Below are 17,226 nucleotides of genomic sequence, written 5' to 3'. Positions count from 1 at the left end.
ACTTTAATTATTATAATCATTGCTGTGCAATTTTAAAGTTGTAAAAATTGCAGCTTATAAGTTATAGCATGTACAGGGGCAGGGGTGGTGGCCAACTGCTAGTGAGCTTGATTTCAGTGTCGAAGGTTCCCGGTTCAAACCCCACCCATGCCACATTCCTCCATGTAATGTGGAGTGGTATCAGGAAAGGCATGCGGTGTGAAACTTGTGCAAAATCAACAAGCAGACCCACCTTGGATTTGCTGTGGCCACCCTGAGTGAAAACAAGGGAGCACAGCATTCTAGTTGTTCCTACTTAGAATGCTGTGAGAATATTACACCCCCTTCACACACAAATTCCATACGAATGGTTATTCAAATGACATTCGTGCAATTTGTGTGGCATTCAAACTGCACTCAAACGCCTCGTACATCATTTCTACAGCAGTCAGCACATTCGTGTGTCGCTCGTGCTGGAAAATATTCGAACAGCAATTGAGTTGCAGTCATACTGCATTCTTAGTGCCGTTTGAATGTCATTTGTGCAGTTCGAGTTGCATTCGAATTCCTCGGACAACATTCTTGTGGCACACTTTGCACAGTCAGCACAAATGTGGAGAGCAGGCACGCTGCCGGCGCGCTGCATTCAAATTGGGGAATATTCGTACGACAGTCGTACTGCCTGTGTGACTGCTTCCTTGAATGGCATATGAACTAGCATCTGAAATGGCAGCCCACCAACTTTCAGAGCACTTTGATCACGTCGGCACATCCCGATTGCGCCCCCGATGAACCGCTCTTCACCACCATGCATCTTGTTCTGGGTGTGCAACGGAAATATTGTAATGTGCAAAGTCTGTTGCACGCAATCATTATGTGCATGAGACGTGAACATTGCGCAGTCACACCGAATGCACCATGTGTCACAGCGAGTCAGTGCATCTCTGTGACTCCTGTCTTGTTCCGAGAAAGAAACGAGACTTGTCCTACGTTCTGTTCACACAGCTCCAAATGCTGCACGGCTCTCTGCCGCGTCAAGTTAGAATGATAGTCCAGTCAGAATTAATAACTTCAAAGTGAAACGCCATTTAAATCAAACTCTTTCCAAATGTTGTAATACAAACAAACTGAAATCGATCAAAACGTTTTTTTCCTCCAAAAATGAGACATCCTGCACTGATGTGCAGCAGCCGGCTGAGCTCAGCTCAGAGGTATGGAGAGACATTCATGCCAAAATGTCTGAAAAGAAATGCTTTTGACAAAAACTACAGATTTTATTTATTTTTATTTATGTCCAGAGATCAAGGATCCAACCAAATTAGCATGTTGTTGACATAGAAAACCTGTAAAGCCTACTTTTAGTACACAGAAAATTCACAAGCGGTATCGATAAGGAATCGGATCGATAAGCAGAATCGATAATGGCATCGATATTGATAAAATCGTACCAATACCCATCCCTTTCTGTAACACGCTGATGCATAGTGTGGCTGTCTGGACGGGGTCTAACAGCCATGATAACATGATATTACAGATACATCCTCTGATACATGAGGTGGACTGGCAATGGGTCTGTAATACAGGGCTGTGAAAACTCCACGGGATTTCGCGGATTTCATCATGGGGAGGGGGGCGGGAGTGTTAGTGTTGTACTCTTTAATTGTGATCGTTACTGAGTGTTTAAAATGCTTATCGCAAAGTGTTCTTTTTTTTTACGACATCGTGCAAGTTTTATAAGTCTGCGGACACTGATCTGTGTGTTACAGATACAAATCAGTTTCCTCGGATCCGCAGAGTTTCGAGGAGAATAAATGCCACTCAAAGCCTGGCTTTTGTGACAGTTGTCGTAAAGCGGGACTGGTTGGTTGCTGCGGTGACACTGTGTGGCTCCTGTGCGAAGCTTAGCTAAACGTAGCACGTGGACATCGCAGACTTTTAGAACTTTCAAGTTTTTAAAAGAAGAATTTAGCAGCATGTCTGTGTCACGGAGCGACATCAGACAGAGCGAAGATGGCGAGAAAGACTGTTTGAAAAAGTCTGATAAGGACAAGAATCTGTGGAATTGTTGCTGGCTTCATTGAACACACCTGAAAGCAAACTGGTAAGAATTTTTTTCTCTCTCTGGAAAATAAACATTGTGCTGTTCAAACAGAATTTCAGAAAAGATTATATGCCTTTTTTTCTTTCATTAATCTAGACTTTCTTTCATTGAAAAAAAAAAGACATTGTGGCTTTGAATGAATTTAGGCTACATGAATACAACAATGTAAATTACTTTTTATTAATGTAGACTTTTTTCATGGGAAAAAAGACATTGTGGCCTTGAGTGGACTTACAGGAATTTACACAAGAATGTGTGGCTTTTTACTATAAGGTATGTTATTGATATTTTACCCCAGACCTCCTGTGAATTTTCCTCGGATTTCACAATTTTCATTTCACAGCCCTGGTAATATTATGCACATTATGGTTGTAAGTGGCGCACCGCGCAGAGCCTTTGACTTGGTACGGGGCAGGGCGCCTTGCAGCTGTACATGGATGTCACAGCTAAAATGATAATAATACACATACGTTATGTAACCCATGAGAGGGCATGACCATGTATCTGTAACAGCCCAGTCAGGTGAGCCATGCAGTGAGTCAGTGCGTCTCAGAGCCAGCTGACCGGGCTGTCACTGTGACGCTGAGCATCAAGTGTTGTTTGACTGTGACATAAAACAGGATTAAAAGGCAATAAAATGAAAGATGATGGGTTGAATATGCACCCCTGCTGAGGAAGAGGAGACTGTGGAGGGTGAAAATCATCTGCGCTTTGGACTCCAAACACGCACACGCCGATGCACACACACATACACACAGATCAGCTCCCACTGGGCTGGGGCACATGATCAGTGTTAACACACACTTAAGGGAAAAACTTCAGTATCAGCAAAAACTAGCCAGCGTGGCTGTTTTGTTTCTAATTTATGTATATTATGTTTCACAGAGAAGTGCCGCATTTTGTTGATTTGCAGTGGTTGGTGGTGGTGATGCTTGCAAGGTTGTTTATTTTTTATTATTTTTCTAAAATCTTGCACAATTGTGGAGCTATAAATGACTATTCTCCACCCTTCCCTGTTGGCGAGTCGGATATCTGCGCCAAATGTTACCAGCAGTTTTACCAGCTCCAGGTTCCCGTCAGTGACGGACTGGTGGAGCGCGATCTGTCCTTCTGGGCCAGAAGAGTCGATATTGAATTTGCAGGATGTCCTGTTCTGCAGCACCGAGTGCACCTCCTTGGTGTTGCCTTTCTTCACAGCATCTTTGAAAACCCTTTGCGCACGTAACAACTTGACACATCCGCCTGGGTCATCATTGCAGCTCCGCTGGAAGGTGTTGGACAAATAATCCTGGCTGTGCCCTAAAGCTGATAATAATTGTTTTCCCCTGTCGAGTGTCTCTGCTCAGTCACCCAGGTGGGTTCAGAGCCGTCTTTAATATCTTGAATATGATGGGAATGTGTGAAGCATGTGAGCACAAAACCTTTTTGGGTACCACAGTTCCTGCAAGGATGTAATCTTACTTTCAACCCTCCTGGTAATAATGGCTGTGGGTGTGTACGTCATGATCAGATGTCCATAATAATCCGATCACATATGCACTCCACTGATGCAGTGATCGGGGACCCTGGGCTACAGGGGGCCATGGGTTGAATGTCATTCCACACCCAGCAGTTTGACACGGCAGGTCCTCAAAAGAGCAGGCCACAGTGCTCACCCTGCCACCCACCACCCACCCCCCCTTGCTTTCCAGCCAGACCTTGGGTGACACATATGACATTGGAGGGGCATTCTGCATATTCCTGCTGCATTCTGCTGGCATTGTGGTGTTTTGTTCTGTGTTGTTGTTCTTTCTTTTTTATTTTATTCTCTCTTTATTTATTCATGGGGAAGGTTTATGTCCACATTCGACCTGCACTCTGAGTAGTAGACCTGGATTCGGGGGCTGCTGCACTTCGAATTGCACAAATCATTTGAGCCAGCTTTGTATCACATTCTGAGTATTTGTACAGCATTCATACACAGATGTACGAATGTCTGTCCCGTATGATTGCAGCTCGAATTATGTTTGTTTTTCTAATTTGTGTGATTCGTACAGCATTCGTGCTCTAGTGTGATGGGGCCCCTAAGAATGCACTTTGAATGCCGTATGAGTGCGGTTGACTTGCCACTTGAAGTCTGGTTGGAAGGCAGTTGAGGGGAGGGGAGGGGGAGCAAGTGTTGTCTTCTGTTGTTTTTTTTCAACACCTGTTGTTTCTCTCTGCTGGATTTCAAAAGGCATTCAACCTATGAACTGAAATCATGTAAACCAGGTTCTTCTGATTATCAGATTACTGTAGTGCATGTAAATGTGAGAGATCAGATTATTGCGGCCATCAGATCACGAACATGCTCATAAATGATCAGTAACAGCCAACAGGCCGTGATCTGGCTGTGACGTAGAACATGTCAACAACCTAGTTGTGTTTATTTTCTGTTGTACTTTAGGCCACTGCATAATTCATAGATGTAATATTAATTAATAAGCATGTTTAACATGTCCATAATAATCAGCTAACTGTTAGTAATCATACCTGTAATAACTTGACCTCTTGCGTTTACATTCATTTCAGTAAACACATGTTTCAGTTCATAAATTGGATTCCTTTTATAATCCAGAAAAGAGGAACGGCAGGTCTTGATTAAGAAGCAAAAGATAGCTCTCACTCGCTCTCTCTTTCTCTCACTCTTTCTTTCTCCAAGAAATTAGTTCCTTAGAATGACACAAACAAGGGATGTTGGACTACACTTGTGAGTCCTGGCAATCCTTTTTTGGGGGCGGGGCACATAATGGATTCTCTGAACTTTGAGATCAAGTGTTATGCATCCTGACGTGGCAGCGGAGCATCCCACTGTATGGCTGGAGGGATGAGTGCAGTTTGCTTTTCATGTACTGTTTTGGGAACGGACTGCTTGCCCAAATGCAAAACATTTTGAGAAATTTGAATTCCGTTTGATTTCATGCAAAACATTTTAGTGCATTAAAAAATGGCCGTTAGCAAAGATATTTTGTCTCGTCTCATCTGACGAAATTAACTGTACTTTCCAATATCAAAATTAAAAGAAATGAACACTTGAAATATATCAGTCTGTGTGTAATGATTGAATATAATATGCAAGTTTTACTTTTTGAATGGAATTACTGAAATAAATCAACTTTTTCATGATATTCTGTTTGTATGACCAGCACCTGTACAATGACAAAATAAAATCAAGGATAATAACTGTGTATGTAAAACCAGAATAAAATGTCACAGCACTGCTAAGTGTTAAAAGCCATTTTAAAAAGAAAAGGCTTTAGTTTTAAAAAGACCCAGATCAGTGATGGTATGTAGATCGGGGGGAGTTTGTTCCAATGTCTGGGCTCAGTGACTGTTGAAGCCCTGTCAATGCAACATTTGATTTGGAGACCTCCAACAGATGGAGACAAGATGACCTCAGAAACCTGCCTTGGTCACGTAGCACCAGTAATTCACTCAAATAGGGCAGTGCAAGGCCATTAAGAGCTTTAAAAGCAAATATTGAGAAAATAAAATCAATTTGACGGTGGCTAGGAAGCCAGTGCACAGAGAACAGGGTGTAGTTTACCCATGTTTTGTGCCTTGTACAATAATGCTGGTTAGCTTGTTAGCTTCTGATTGCTAACACAGTGCTTACATTATAAATAAATAATGTGCTGGTTAAATTAATTCTTCTTGCATGAAGCTGCTGTCACCTTTCAGATATATGTGCATTACAGATTGGTGCGACTTAAGTTTTTTCCTCTTAGTGGCGTATTTTCAGTCAGGTGCGACTTGTAGTCGGAAAATAAGTTCCCCATAATTCTGCTGTGGGACAGAAGCGATGCAGATGTCGGAAGTCAAAGTGGGATTTGCTGGTGATCAGAAATGATAAACTTGAATGAAGCCAAAGAAAAGTAGAGCCTTGCTCACTGGCACTTTGTCTATGTGGTGTTGTTGTAAAACCAACAGGCTTATCTGGAGTTCTTCACATCCAGTGAAAATGTCACCGCACTTCTGAAAGTGTTGAAAAAATATGAGCCTCGTGTCAACTACCACATCGTTAACGTACAGGTAAGAGAGTGTGTGTATGTGTGTGTGTGTGTGTGTGTGTGTGTGTGTGTAATTGTTTGGTTTTGTATGTGTAATTGTGTGGTTTTGTGTGTGCGTGAGTGTAATTGTGTATAATTGTGTGGTAATTTGTGTGTGTGCGTGTAAATAATGTGGGGTTTGTGTGTGTGTGTAGGGTCGTAACCTGACGAATGCCCCTGAGCTGCAGCCTAATGCGGTGACGTGGGGAATTTTCCCCGGCCGGGAGATTGTTCAGCCAACGGTGGTGGACCCAGTTAGTTTTATGTACTGGAAAGTAAGTCCAACTTTACATGTTTTTTGTTGTTTTTTTTTCCCAACTTCAGTTTATTTTCATTTATGTAGCACCAAATCACAACAAAGTTGCCTCAAGGTGCTTCACACAAGTAAGGTCTAACCTTAACAACCCCAGGAGCAAGAACACAGGCAACAGTGGTAAGAAAAAACACCCTCTGAGGAAGAAACCTCAAGCAGACCAGACTTAAAGGGGTGACCCTCTGCTTGGGCCATGATACAGACATAATTGACAAAACAAATATACAGGAAATTTTGGCTGCCCATGCTGGTGCACAGGATGGGTAGCTTGCAGAAGAAAACACCACACTCATCTGTGGATGGAGCTGCACCTCAAACAGAGAGAAAAAACAGAATCAGTCATCAGAAAGACAACAAATACAGTATAATTTGTCAGCATTTAGCAACAAGAAAAACAGAAGAAATACTAAGGTGATTGCGGCCACTAGCCCTAAGCTTCACTAAAAGACCCAGACTTTAAATAAAGTTGAGGACATGGCCTGCTCCGTTTACTAATAAAATGAATTTAAGAGTAAAAAGTATAGAAACTAGCCATAGCTAGCCATACAAAAGGGAAAATAAGTGTGTTTTAAGTCTGGACCTGAAAGTCTCTACAGAGACTTTTTTCTTTTTTTTTTAAGTGGATCAGAACAGCCGTCACTGTCCCACAAAATAGTTGAAATCTAATTTTAAGAACGCTGATCATTAAATTATTTCTGGCTTCTTGGTGATTAGACCGTCAGACCAGTGGAGGGTGCTGGTCTGTCAAAGAGGCGAAGCTCATTGGCGGCTTATATCATAAAATGTGTTTATTTATTTATATGTAAATTCAAATATGTAAAATGGTAACAGTCCCTAGTTGCACAAGCATTTCACAATTTATATAACTTTTACATACAGTATTTTATGATGGCACAATCACATTAGATTAAATAGAACCTTATTTACAACTTTATTAATCCCTTGGGAAAGCTCCTTCAGGGATTATAACACAAGTATGGTTTTAAACAAAAATACAGTCAAAAATTTCATGAAGCACATAGAACCTTTGTTATTAAACATACATAACAGAGCCTGACTGTTTCATGACATCTTGCCCTTTGTTCCATGCTCATGTTAAAGGTTGGCCAGCAGATGCCGCCATACCTAATTGTATCAAAAGCTTCAAAAACACTGAACCGTTGCATCATATTAATTCAGTGGTTCAAATCAAATCAATTTCATATATATAGCGCCAAATCACAACAAACAGTTGCCCCAAGGCGCTTCATATTGCAAGGCAAAGCCATACAATAATTACAGAAAAACCCCAACTGTCAAAACGACCCCCTGTGAGCAAGCACTTGGCGACAGTGGGAAGGAAAAACTCCCTTTTAACAGGAAGAAACCTCCAGCAGAACCAGGCTCAGGGAGGGGCAGTCTTCTGCTGGGACTGGTTGGGGCTGAGGGAGAGAACCAGGAAAAAGACATGCTGTGGAGGGGAGCAGAGATCAATCACTAATGATTAAATGCAGAGTGGTGCATACAGAGCAAAAAGAGAAAGAAACACTCAGTGCATCATGGGAACCCCCCAGCAGTCTACGTCATATAGCAGCATAACTAAGGAATGGTTCAGGGTCACCTGATCCAGCCCTAACTATAAGCTTTAGCAAAAAGGAAAGTTTTAAGCCTAATCTTAAAAGTAGAGAGGGTGTCTGTCTCCCTGATCCGAATTGGGAGCTGGTTCCAGAGGAGAGGAGCCTGAAAGCTGAAGGCTCTGCCTCCCATTGTACTCTTACAAACCCTAGGAACTACAAGTAAGCCTGCAGTCTGAGAGCGAAGCGCTCTATTGGGGTGATATGGTACTATGAGGTCCCTAAGATAAGATGGGACCTGATTATTCAAAACCTTATAAGTAAGAAGAAGAATTTTGAATTCTATTCTAGAATTAACAGGAAGCCAGTGAAGAGAGGCCAATATGGGTGAGATATGCTCTCTCCTTCTAGTCCCTGTCAGTACTCTAGCTGCAGCATTTTGAATTAACTGAAGGCTTTTCAGGGAACTTTTAGGACAACCTGATAATAATGAATTACAATAGTCCAGCCTAGAGGAAATAAATGCATGAATTAGTTTTTCAGCATCACTCTGAGACAAGACCTTTCTAATTTCAGAGATATTGCTCAAATGCAAAAAAGCAGTCCTACATATTTGTTTAATATGCGCATTGAATGACATATCCTGATCAAAAATGACTCCCAAGATTTCTCACAGTATTACTAGAGGTCAGGGTAATGCCATCCAGAGTAAGGATCTGGTTAGACACCATGTTTCTAAGATTTGTGGGGCCAAGTACAATAACTTCAGTTTTATCTGAGTTTAAAAGCAGGAAATTAGAGGTCATCCATGTCTTTATGTCTGTAAGACAATCCTGCAGTTTAGCTAATTGGTGTGTGTCCTCTGGCTTCATGGATAGATAAAGCTGAGTATCATCTGCGTACAGGGGCGTAGGTTTGCATATGGACCATAGGGACAAGTCACAACCATTATTTTGGGATGGCAAAATAGTCCCTACCAATATTTAGCATTTTTGTTTATATAACAAAATCATTCAGTATTTTTTTTTTTTGCGAACTCGATACTATAATTTTAGTCGTCACGTTTTGTGTTTTCGACGTGCCAGAGTGACAGGGTTACCCATGTTGCAATTTCATTGGCTCACGTTCTTCTCACATGGCCGTAAACAAAGCGCATGGCAGTGCTTAATTTGTAAAGTGGGAGGTCCCGGAGCACAGAGGATGGGTGGCTCCGGTGCAGTGTTGCCAGATGTACGATAATTATCGTATTTGTACAATAGTTTTGCCCTCTGTACGATGTACGATCAATAATGGGAAAAAATCCAATATGTACGATAATTTCAGTTGGTTGGCCAAACACACATCTCTCTCTGACACCCAAGAATCATTTTGCAGGCGTTGCACTCAGGCGGCATCAAAGACACAACACACACAGCTTTGGCCGCCCGGGACAACGTCATTTGAAAGCCCGCCCCCTCTCCATACAAAGTAATGAGTTCCCATCCAATCTGTGCCGTGACAGGAAGATTCCCCAACCAACATCTTTTTTTTTTTTTAACTTTATTTCAACAAATGCAACAACAAACGAACAAAACACAAGAGCAAAGAGATATACAAGAAAAATAAAAAAAGTTCAAGTTCCTTATGGAGGTGTCAACATTTTTCCTGTGTTCAACAAAATCTGCACAAGTGGCCATGGCATCGGATGACGACAGCCACCTCGAGGTTGAATTCGACTCTTTCTAGTCTGGTAATTAACACGTTTGTGTCCCTTCACAGAAAAAAAAAAATCTTTCTAGTAGTGCGTTCTAGTTTCCCCATTACTATAATTACTGTTTAAAAATGTGACATAAAATTCTTTGGAAATTAAAAAAAAAAAAAAAAAAAACGCTAAAATAGCTACGTTGTATGCGTTTTGTTTGTGTATGATCATTTCTCCCAAAATACGATAATTTTGAGGTTTTGGTACGATAGTTTCATATTTCATATCTGGCAACACTGCTCCGGTGCAGAAAAACAAGAAGGGCGGGGTGGAGGGCTTGCGAACAATGCTGTGCACCACACTTAAAATAAACTGCACACCCACACACACCTTCACAAATGACACTAACATCCTGCCTTTTCCTCAGAAATTACTACATTTATGTTTGCTGTCTGTCTCTGTACTTTTTTGTCACTTTTGCGCTCTTTTTCATACTTTTGCCTCGTTTCAAAAGTCACCGAACGCACTTTACCGTAATATATGCAACATATAGCATGCTGTTGGAAAGCACGGGTTCTTGGCTTGCTGTCAGTGTTAAATTTTTCAGAGTGAGGGCTTACATGAGAACTTACGGTAATGAGAATCAGCGGCGCATTAGTGTGAAATTTCCGTGTTTTTCCTTTGCGTTATGACATCACAGGCTTCGTTTACCATAATACACCATATATATCATTGGAAATCCCTTTTTTTTTTTTTATTAGGTTGCCAGATACCTACAACTGCATTATTGATGAAGAGAATAAATTATACATCTTGGTTGCAAAAACTTTTTTTTTTTTTTTTTGTTAGCTCCACAAGTATTTTTTTGTTGTCTTGTTCTCTCAGGTGTAGGCCTATCGAATAGATTCATGATTTTGGGTGCAATTTTGTTATTTAAGCTATTTGTTTGTTTGCCTACACACTTAATATTGTAAATAAAGTGTTAAATTATTCAGCATTATGTCGTCATATGTTATGTATTATGCTGTACTTGTGCGTCTAATGGTATGAGTGGGTTAGGGGGTGGTGGTGGTGGGCAGGGGGGCCGGGGGGGTGGTATTGTCCCTACCAAAGCTGAGACCAAACCTACGCCCTTGTCTGCGTAACAATGAAAATTTAAGCAATGCTGTCTAATAATACTGCCTAAGGGAAGCATGTATAAAGTGAATAAAATTGGTCCTAGCACAGAACCTTGTGGAACTCCATAATTAACCTTAGTCTGTGAAGAAGATTCCCCATTTACATGAACAAATTGTAATCTGTTAGATAAATATGATTCAAACCACCGCAGCGCATTGCCTTTAATACCTATGGCATGCTCTAATCTCTGTAATAAAATTTTATGGTCAACAGTATCAAAAGCAGCACTGAGGTCTAACAGAACAAGCACAGAGATGAGTCCACTGCCTGAGGCCATAAGAAGATCATTTGTAACCTTCACTAATGCTGTTTCTGTACTATGATGAATTCTAAACCCTGACTGAAACTCTTCAAATAGACCATTCCTCTGCAGATGATCAGTTAGCTGTTTTACAACTACCCTTTCAAGAATTTTTGAGAGAAAAGGAAGGTTGGAGATTGGCCTATAATTAGCTAAGATAGCTGGGTCAAGTGATGGCTTTTTAAGTAATGGTTTAATTACTGCCACCTTAAAAGCCTGTGGTACATAGCCAACTAATAAAGACAGATTGATCATATTTAAGATCAAAGCATTAATTAATGGTAGGGCTTCCTTGAGGAGCCTGGTAGGAATGGGGTCTAATAGACATGTTGATGGTTTGGGGGAAGTAACTAATGAAAATAACTCAGACAGAACAATCGGAGAGAAAGAGCCTAACCAAATACCGGCATCACTGAAAGCAGCCAAAGACAACGATATGTCTTTGGGATGGTTATGAGTAATTTTTTGTCTAATAGTTAAAATTTTATTAGCAAAGAAAGTCATGAAGTCATTACTAGTTAAAGTTAAAGGAATACTCGGCTCAATAGAGCTCTGACTCTTTGTCAGCCTGGCTACAGTGCTGAAAAGAAACCTGGGGTTGTTCTTATTTTCTTCAATTAGTGATGAGTAGTAAGATGTCCTAGCTTTACGGAGGGCTTTTTTATAGAGCAACAGACTCTTTTTCCAGGCTAAGTGAAGATCTTCTAAATTAGTGAGACGCCATTTCCTCTCCAACTGCTTTAAGCTGCGAGTTTGTGAGTTATACCACGGAGTCAGGCACTTCTGATTTAAGGCTCTCTTTTTCAGAGGAGCTACAGCATCCAAAGTTGTCCTCAATGAGGATATAAAACTATTGACGAGATAATCTATCTCACTCACAGAGTTTAGGTAGCTACTCTGCCCTGTGTTGGTATATGACATTGGAGAACATAAAGAAGGAATCATATCCTTAAACCTAGTTACAGCTCTTTCTGAAAGACTTCTACTGTAATGAAACTTATTCCCCACTACTGGGTAGTCCATCAGAGCAAATGTAAATGTTATTAAGAAATGATCAGACAGAAGGGGGTTTTCAGGGAATACTGTTAAGTCTTCAATTTCCATACCATAAGTCAGAACAAGATCTAAGGTATGATTAAAGTGGTGTGTGGACTCATTTACATTTTGAGCAAAGCCAATCGAGTTTAACAGTAGATTAAATGCAGTGTTGAGGCTGTCATTCTCAGCATCTGTGTGGATGTTAAAATCGCCCACTATAATTATCTTATCTGAGCTAAGCACTAAGTCAGACAAAAGCTCCGAAAATTCACAGAGAAACTCACAGTAACGACCAGGAGGACGATAGATAACAACAAATAAAACTGGTTTTTGGGACTTCCAATTTGGATGGACAAGACTAAGAGACAAGCTTTCAAATGAATTAAAGCTCTGTCTGGGTTTTTGATTAATTAATAAGCTGGAGTGGAAGATTGCTGCTAATCCTCCACCTCGGCCCGTGCTACGAGCATTCTGACAGTTAGTGTGACTCGGGGGTGTTGACTCATTTAAACTAACATATTCATCCTGCTGTAACCAGGTTTCTGTAAGGCAGAATAAATCAATATGTTGATCCATTATTATATCATTTACTAACAGGGACTTAGAAGAGAGAGATCTAATGTTTAATAGACCATTTAACTGTTTTAGTCTGTGGTGCAGTTGAAGGTGCTATATTATTTTTCTTTTTGAATTTTTATGCTTAAATAGATTTTTACTGGTTATTGGTGGTCTGCGAGCAGGCACCGTCTCTACGGGGATGGGGTAATGAGGGGATGGCAGGGGGAGAGAAGCTGCAGAGAGGTGTGTAAGACTACAACTCTGCTTCCTGGTCCCAACCCTGGATAGTCATGGTTTGGAGGATTTAAGAAAATTGGCCAGATCAAAACACTTTGGTTTCTCTGTCAGTAATTTCCATCAGTAAAGCACATCAGTGACCACTAATTATTACCCCATGTGCCGGACTTACAACCGGGACATTAAATAATGTGCAACCACCCTTAAACACTAAACACTTGTTGAAGAACGAAGCAGAGTGTAACTCACCTGGATCTCCTCACATAACGTCTGTTCCGGTACCTGATGCCTGCGATCTGTGACTGTTCCTGGCATCCAAATCACCAGTTTTGTCCGTTTCTATTATCTGTCCACAGATTTGGACTCATTTTGTTTGGCTGCAGTACAAAGTTGTTGTTTTTGTTGTTGGTTTTTTTTTTTTGTTTGGTAGCCCTGTATAAACATATGATATCTCACGTGTGCCTTTACAACAGACCGATTTATAGTTCATGCAAAACGCTTTGGAATAAATTTAAACATGCATAAATATGCAAAAATGTGTATATGAATCCTCACATTCCTGTCTTTCAAAATAGAATCAAAACGGGATTCAGCATTTCAACTGATCATCCATTGACTGTGCGGAGGTCCAGCATTCAGGCCCGCCCACAGCTCCATTCACCCCATCCCCAGAGACACTCGACGTCCGGTGGCAGAACAAAATCGTGGCATTTATCCCATGACCGTTGAGTTGAAGCAATGAAAAAATCAGTTCCAGGCCATCCCATTGAAGTTCACGGACGCTCGGCTTCCACAGACAAACAGACAGAAAAAGATTTTTGAGAAGTTAACAAAATAGAGTCAATTGACTTGTGATAAGTAGCTGATTCTGAACGAACTCGTTTTCAAGATGAACACGTTCTAACGCATTTGTAGTCAATGAAATGATTACAAACTGTACATATTTGACCATTTAATTTTTTAACATTTTAGAGGAAACTGAGCTTCACTTGCAGTCTGAGAGAAACCGCCTCTGCTTCAGATGGTACAGTAACAACACTGCTGGACTGGCAACTCCACAAATAAAATCAAAGCCATCAGAGGGCCCATGCACGCCATGCGCGTTCCGCTCAACGCCGTGTGCACTCTGCACGCCACGATGTACACATGAATAAATGTACTTCTGTCTGTATTTTTGACTATGTATGACTTCATGATATGTCTTCATTTTGAAGTCATTCATACCAATCATTCACAAATATTTTGCTGATCAATATGCTTTAGATTACCAGTCCCCAACCACTGGGCCGTGGACCAGTTCCAGGCCACCAGTTAGCTAAAACATGATGAAAAGCAAACATTTCTTTAGAGCTTTTTCAGAGGAGGTCAGAGAACAGATGAAGATACAGAGACACTGAAAAAGTCGAAAACGGCTTTTTCCTGGAACAACGAAGAGTCGTACATAAGATGTGGATTCATTGTGATGGCTCTCATGCTCAGCCAGGTGTCTAACAAGGCCCTGAAGCCCTCAAAACCGCCTGCACCCCTGGAGTCCCAGCACCCTGCACTTAAAGACAAACAACAAAAAATAAAAATCTGTAAGCAGATGGGACAGATGCCATGAACCTCTGAGAAAAGCTGCAGCTAAAAAGATTTCACCGGTTCCCCTTTGGGAGATGACAGTTTGAAGGTGAATTGAATTTGGAGATGATATTGAAGCCCAGCTGTTGGAGCAGCTTCAGGTGTCACTGTGGTCCACGAGCAGAGTGGATAAATCTCCGGATGTACAGAAAACATGGAGACGCTGCTGGTTTGATGAGCATTATGATACGATGGTTGCGCTGATGCTGCTAGCAAGCAGAACTCCTCCAGGCTCTGAACGACTACATGTCAGCTGAACTGGACCATCATCCTGGGTTGGAATGTGCACAGACAGGGCAACAGCAATGACTGCGTGCCTGTCAGGATTCACTACAGGTGTCAGAGAAGTTGCTTCTGCATGCCAGCCAACACGCCGTGTGGCACGCAGTCACCTGATCTGAACAGCAGACTGAGTGACATAGTTAAATTTCCGATCAGATCTCATGCTCTGAACTCAACTCTGTTTGAGCAGCTGTGTGAGAAAATGACAAGCACACAAACACCTTCTCCATACTGAAGTCAGCTGGAAATCAGGGATGAGGTCCTTCACCATGTGATAATCAGGGAGCTGGACTGGTGGCCAGACCAATAAAACGAGACCTTCAGATAGGGATGGGGCCGTTCTGATGCCAACGTAATTCACGGTTCATAAATTTATGAATGAACCTGCGGAGTTTTTCAATCCAGGAGCCGTGTGTGTGTGTTTTTTCTACTGAAACATCTCCACAAATGTTGGTGGCTGCCCTGCGGAGTGGTTGCCCTGAACGGTCCCTTCATGCTGTCCCTTCCGCAATTTGTAGCCAGGCGAGTATTGAGGACCTGACCAACTTTTCATCACAACGTGTCCACTGTGTTAAAATATTTTATACTAAAAACGCGTCAAAGCCTGACAGCAGCGTGCAATGTCTGTAAAGCCGTTGTACCAAAAGGCGGAAGCTCCATCGCGACCTACAATAAAGTGAACTTAAACATTTAAAAAAGCACCACATTAAAGAGCACAAGGATTTTTTTAAATGGGAGAAGAAAGACTAAAGGTGCCAGGAGGGAAGGTTCGATGATTTACCCAAACTGACTCCAAATATGAGTAAAGTAAGTACTTTTATTCATTTTTGGTGTTTTAGGCATTTTGAAAATGCTGTCCTCAAAATGGTGCATGTACATGGGGCGGGTGTGCCATCTCATGTTTAAGAGATGAAACTTAAACCACTGACCCAACAATGGTCACATTTACATGGACATAAACATGGATACCATTTTTCAATTTTCAAATTATTTTCATTAGCGTCAAATCACAACAAAGTTGCCTCAAGGTGCTTCACACAAGTAAGGTCTAACCTTACTAACCCCCAGAGCAGCAGTGGTAAGGAGAAACCTCAAGCAGACCAGACGCAAAGGTGACCCTCTGCTTGGGCCATGCTACAGACACAAATTACAGAAAAATTCAAAAAACGAATATACAGGAAATGCTGTTGGTGCACAGGACAGGAGGGTCTCCAGCACAAATGCCACACCCATCTCTGGATGGAGCTGCACCTTAAACAGAGAAAAAAAAACAATTAGGCATCAAAAAGACAACAAATACAGTATAATTTGTCAGCATTAAACAACAAGAAAAACAGGAAATACTAAGGTGATCGCGGCCACTAGCCCTAACCTTCACTAAAAGACCCAGAATTTAGATAAAGTTGAGGCTGCGGCCCGCTCCATTTACTAATAAAGTTAATTAAAAGAGTGAAAAGCGTAGAACTATACTATTGCCAGGATGCTAGCCATTCGAAAGGGAAAATAAGTGTGTCTTAAGTCTGGACTTGAAAGCTTCCACAGAATCTGTTTTATTGATGCAGGGAGATCATTCCACAGAACAGCGGCACGATAAGAGAAAACTCTGTGACCCACAGACTTCTTATTCACCCTAGGGACACAAAGTAGTCCTGCACCCTGAGAACACAAAGCCCTGGCCGGTACATGAGGTTTAATTAGGTCAGCTAAGTAGGGAGGTGCCAGTCTGTGAACAATTTTATAGACTAGTAGCAGAACCTTAAAATCTGGTCTCATTGGGACAGGAAGCCAGTGAACGGATGCCAAAATGGGTGTAATGTGGTCAAACTTTCTGCTTCGTGTCAAAAGTCTGGCAGCAGCATTTTGAACCAGTTGGAGACCCCTAATGCTGGACTGCGGTAAACCAGAAAATAGAACATTGCAGTAGTCCAATCTCGAAGAGATAAACGCATGGTTCAGGGTCTCAGCATCAGCAGTTCTCGTAATATCTCTAATGTGGAGGCCAAAGGACAACATAGGATCAAAAATTACCCCAAGGCTCCCCACTTTGTCCGTGTGATGTATGACACACGAGCCTCGGCTAAGCGTTAACTGGTCAAATTGATGCCGATGTCTCACCGGACCAAGAACCATCATTTCAGTCTTATCAGAGTTTAAAAGAAGGAAGTTTCTAGACATCCAGCTTCTCACTGATGCAAGGCAATCTTATAAGGATTTTGTGTGGATGAGATGACCAGCACTTATCGGCATGTATAACTGATGACATTCATCATCACTCCTTAAATATCCAACTTCACACTCATCACCCTGTCAGAAACTC

General features: G+C 41.5%; 1 protein-coding gene across 1 annotated transcript in view; it reads left to right on the top strand.

The window, feature by feature from the left end:
- The window catches only part of mthfr (methylenetetrahydrofolate reductase (NAD(P)H)), a 95,915-nt gene that overhangs the window by 75,394 nt on the left and 3,295 nt on the right, over positions 1-17,226 (top strand). The window contains exons 10-11 of the mRNA XM_034173131.1: positions 6,029-6,130; positions 6,303-6,422. Coding sequence (XP_034029022.1) covers positions 6,029-6,130; positions 6,303-6,422 — 222 coding nt within the window. The remainder of the gene's footprint in view (positions 1-6,028; positions 6,131-6,302; positions 6,423-17,226) is intronic.

The sequence above is a fragment of the Thalassophryne amazonica genome, chromosome 6 (genome assembly GCF_902500255.1).
Source record: "Thalassophryne amazonica chromosome 6, fThaAma1.1, whole genome shotgun sequence".
Taxonomy (NCBI): domain Eukaryota; kingdom Metazoa; phylum Chordata; class Actinopteri; order Batrachoidiformes; family Batrachoididae; genus Thalassophryne; species Thalassophryne amazonica.
This window is presented reverse-complemented; position numbering and strand designations above follow the sequence as displayed.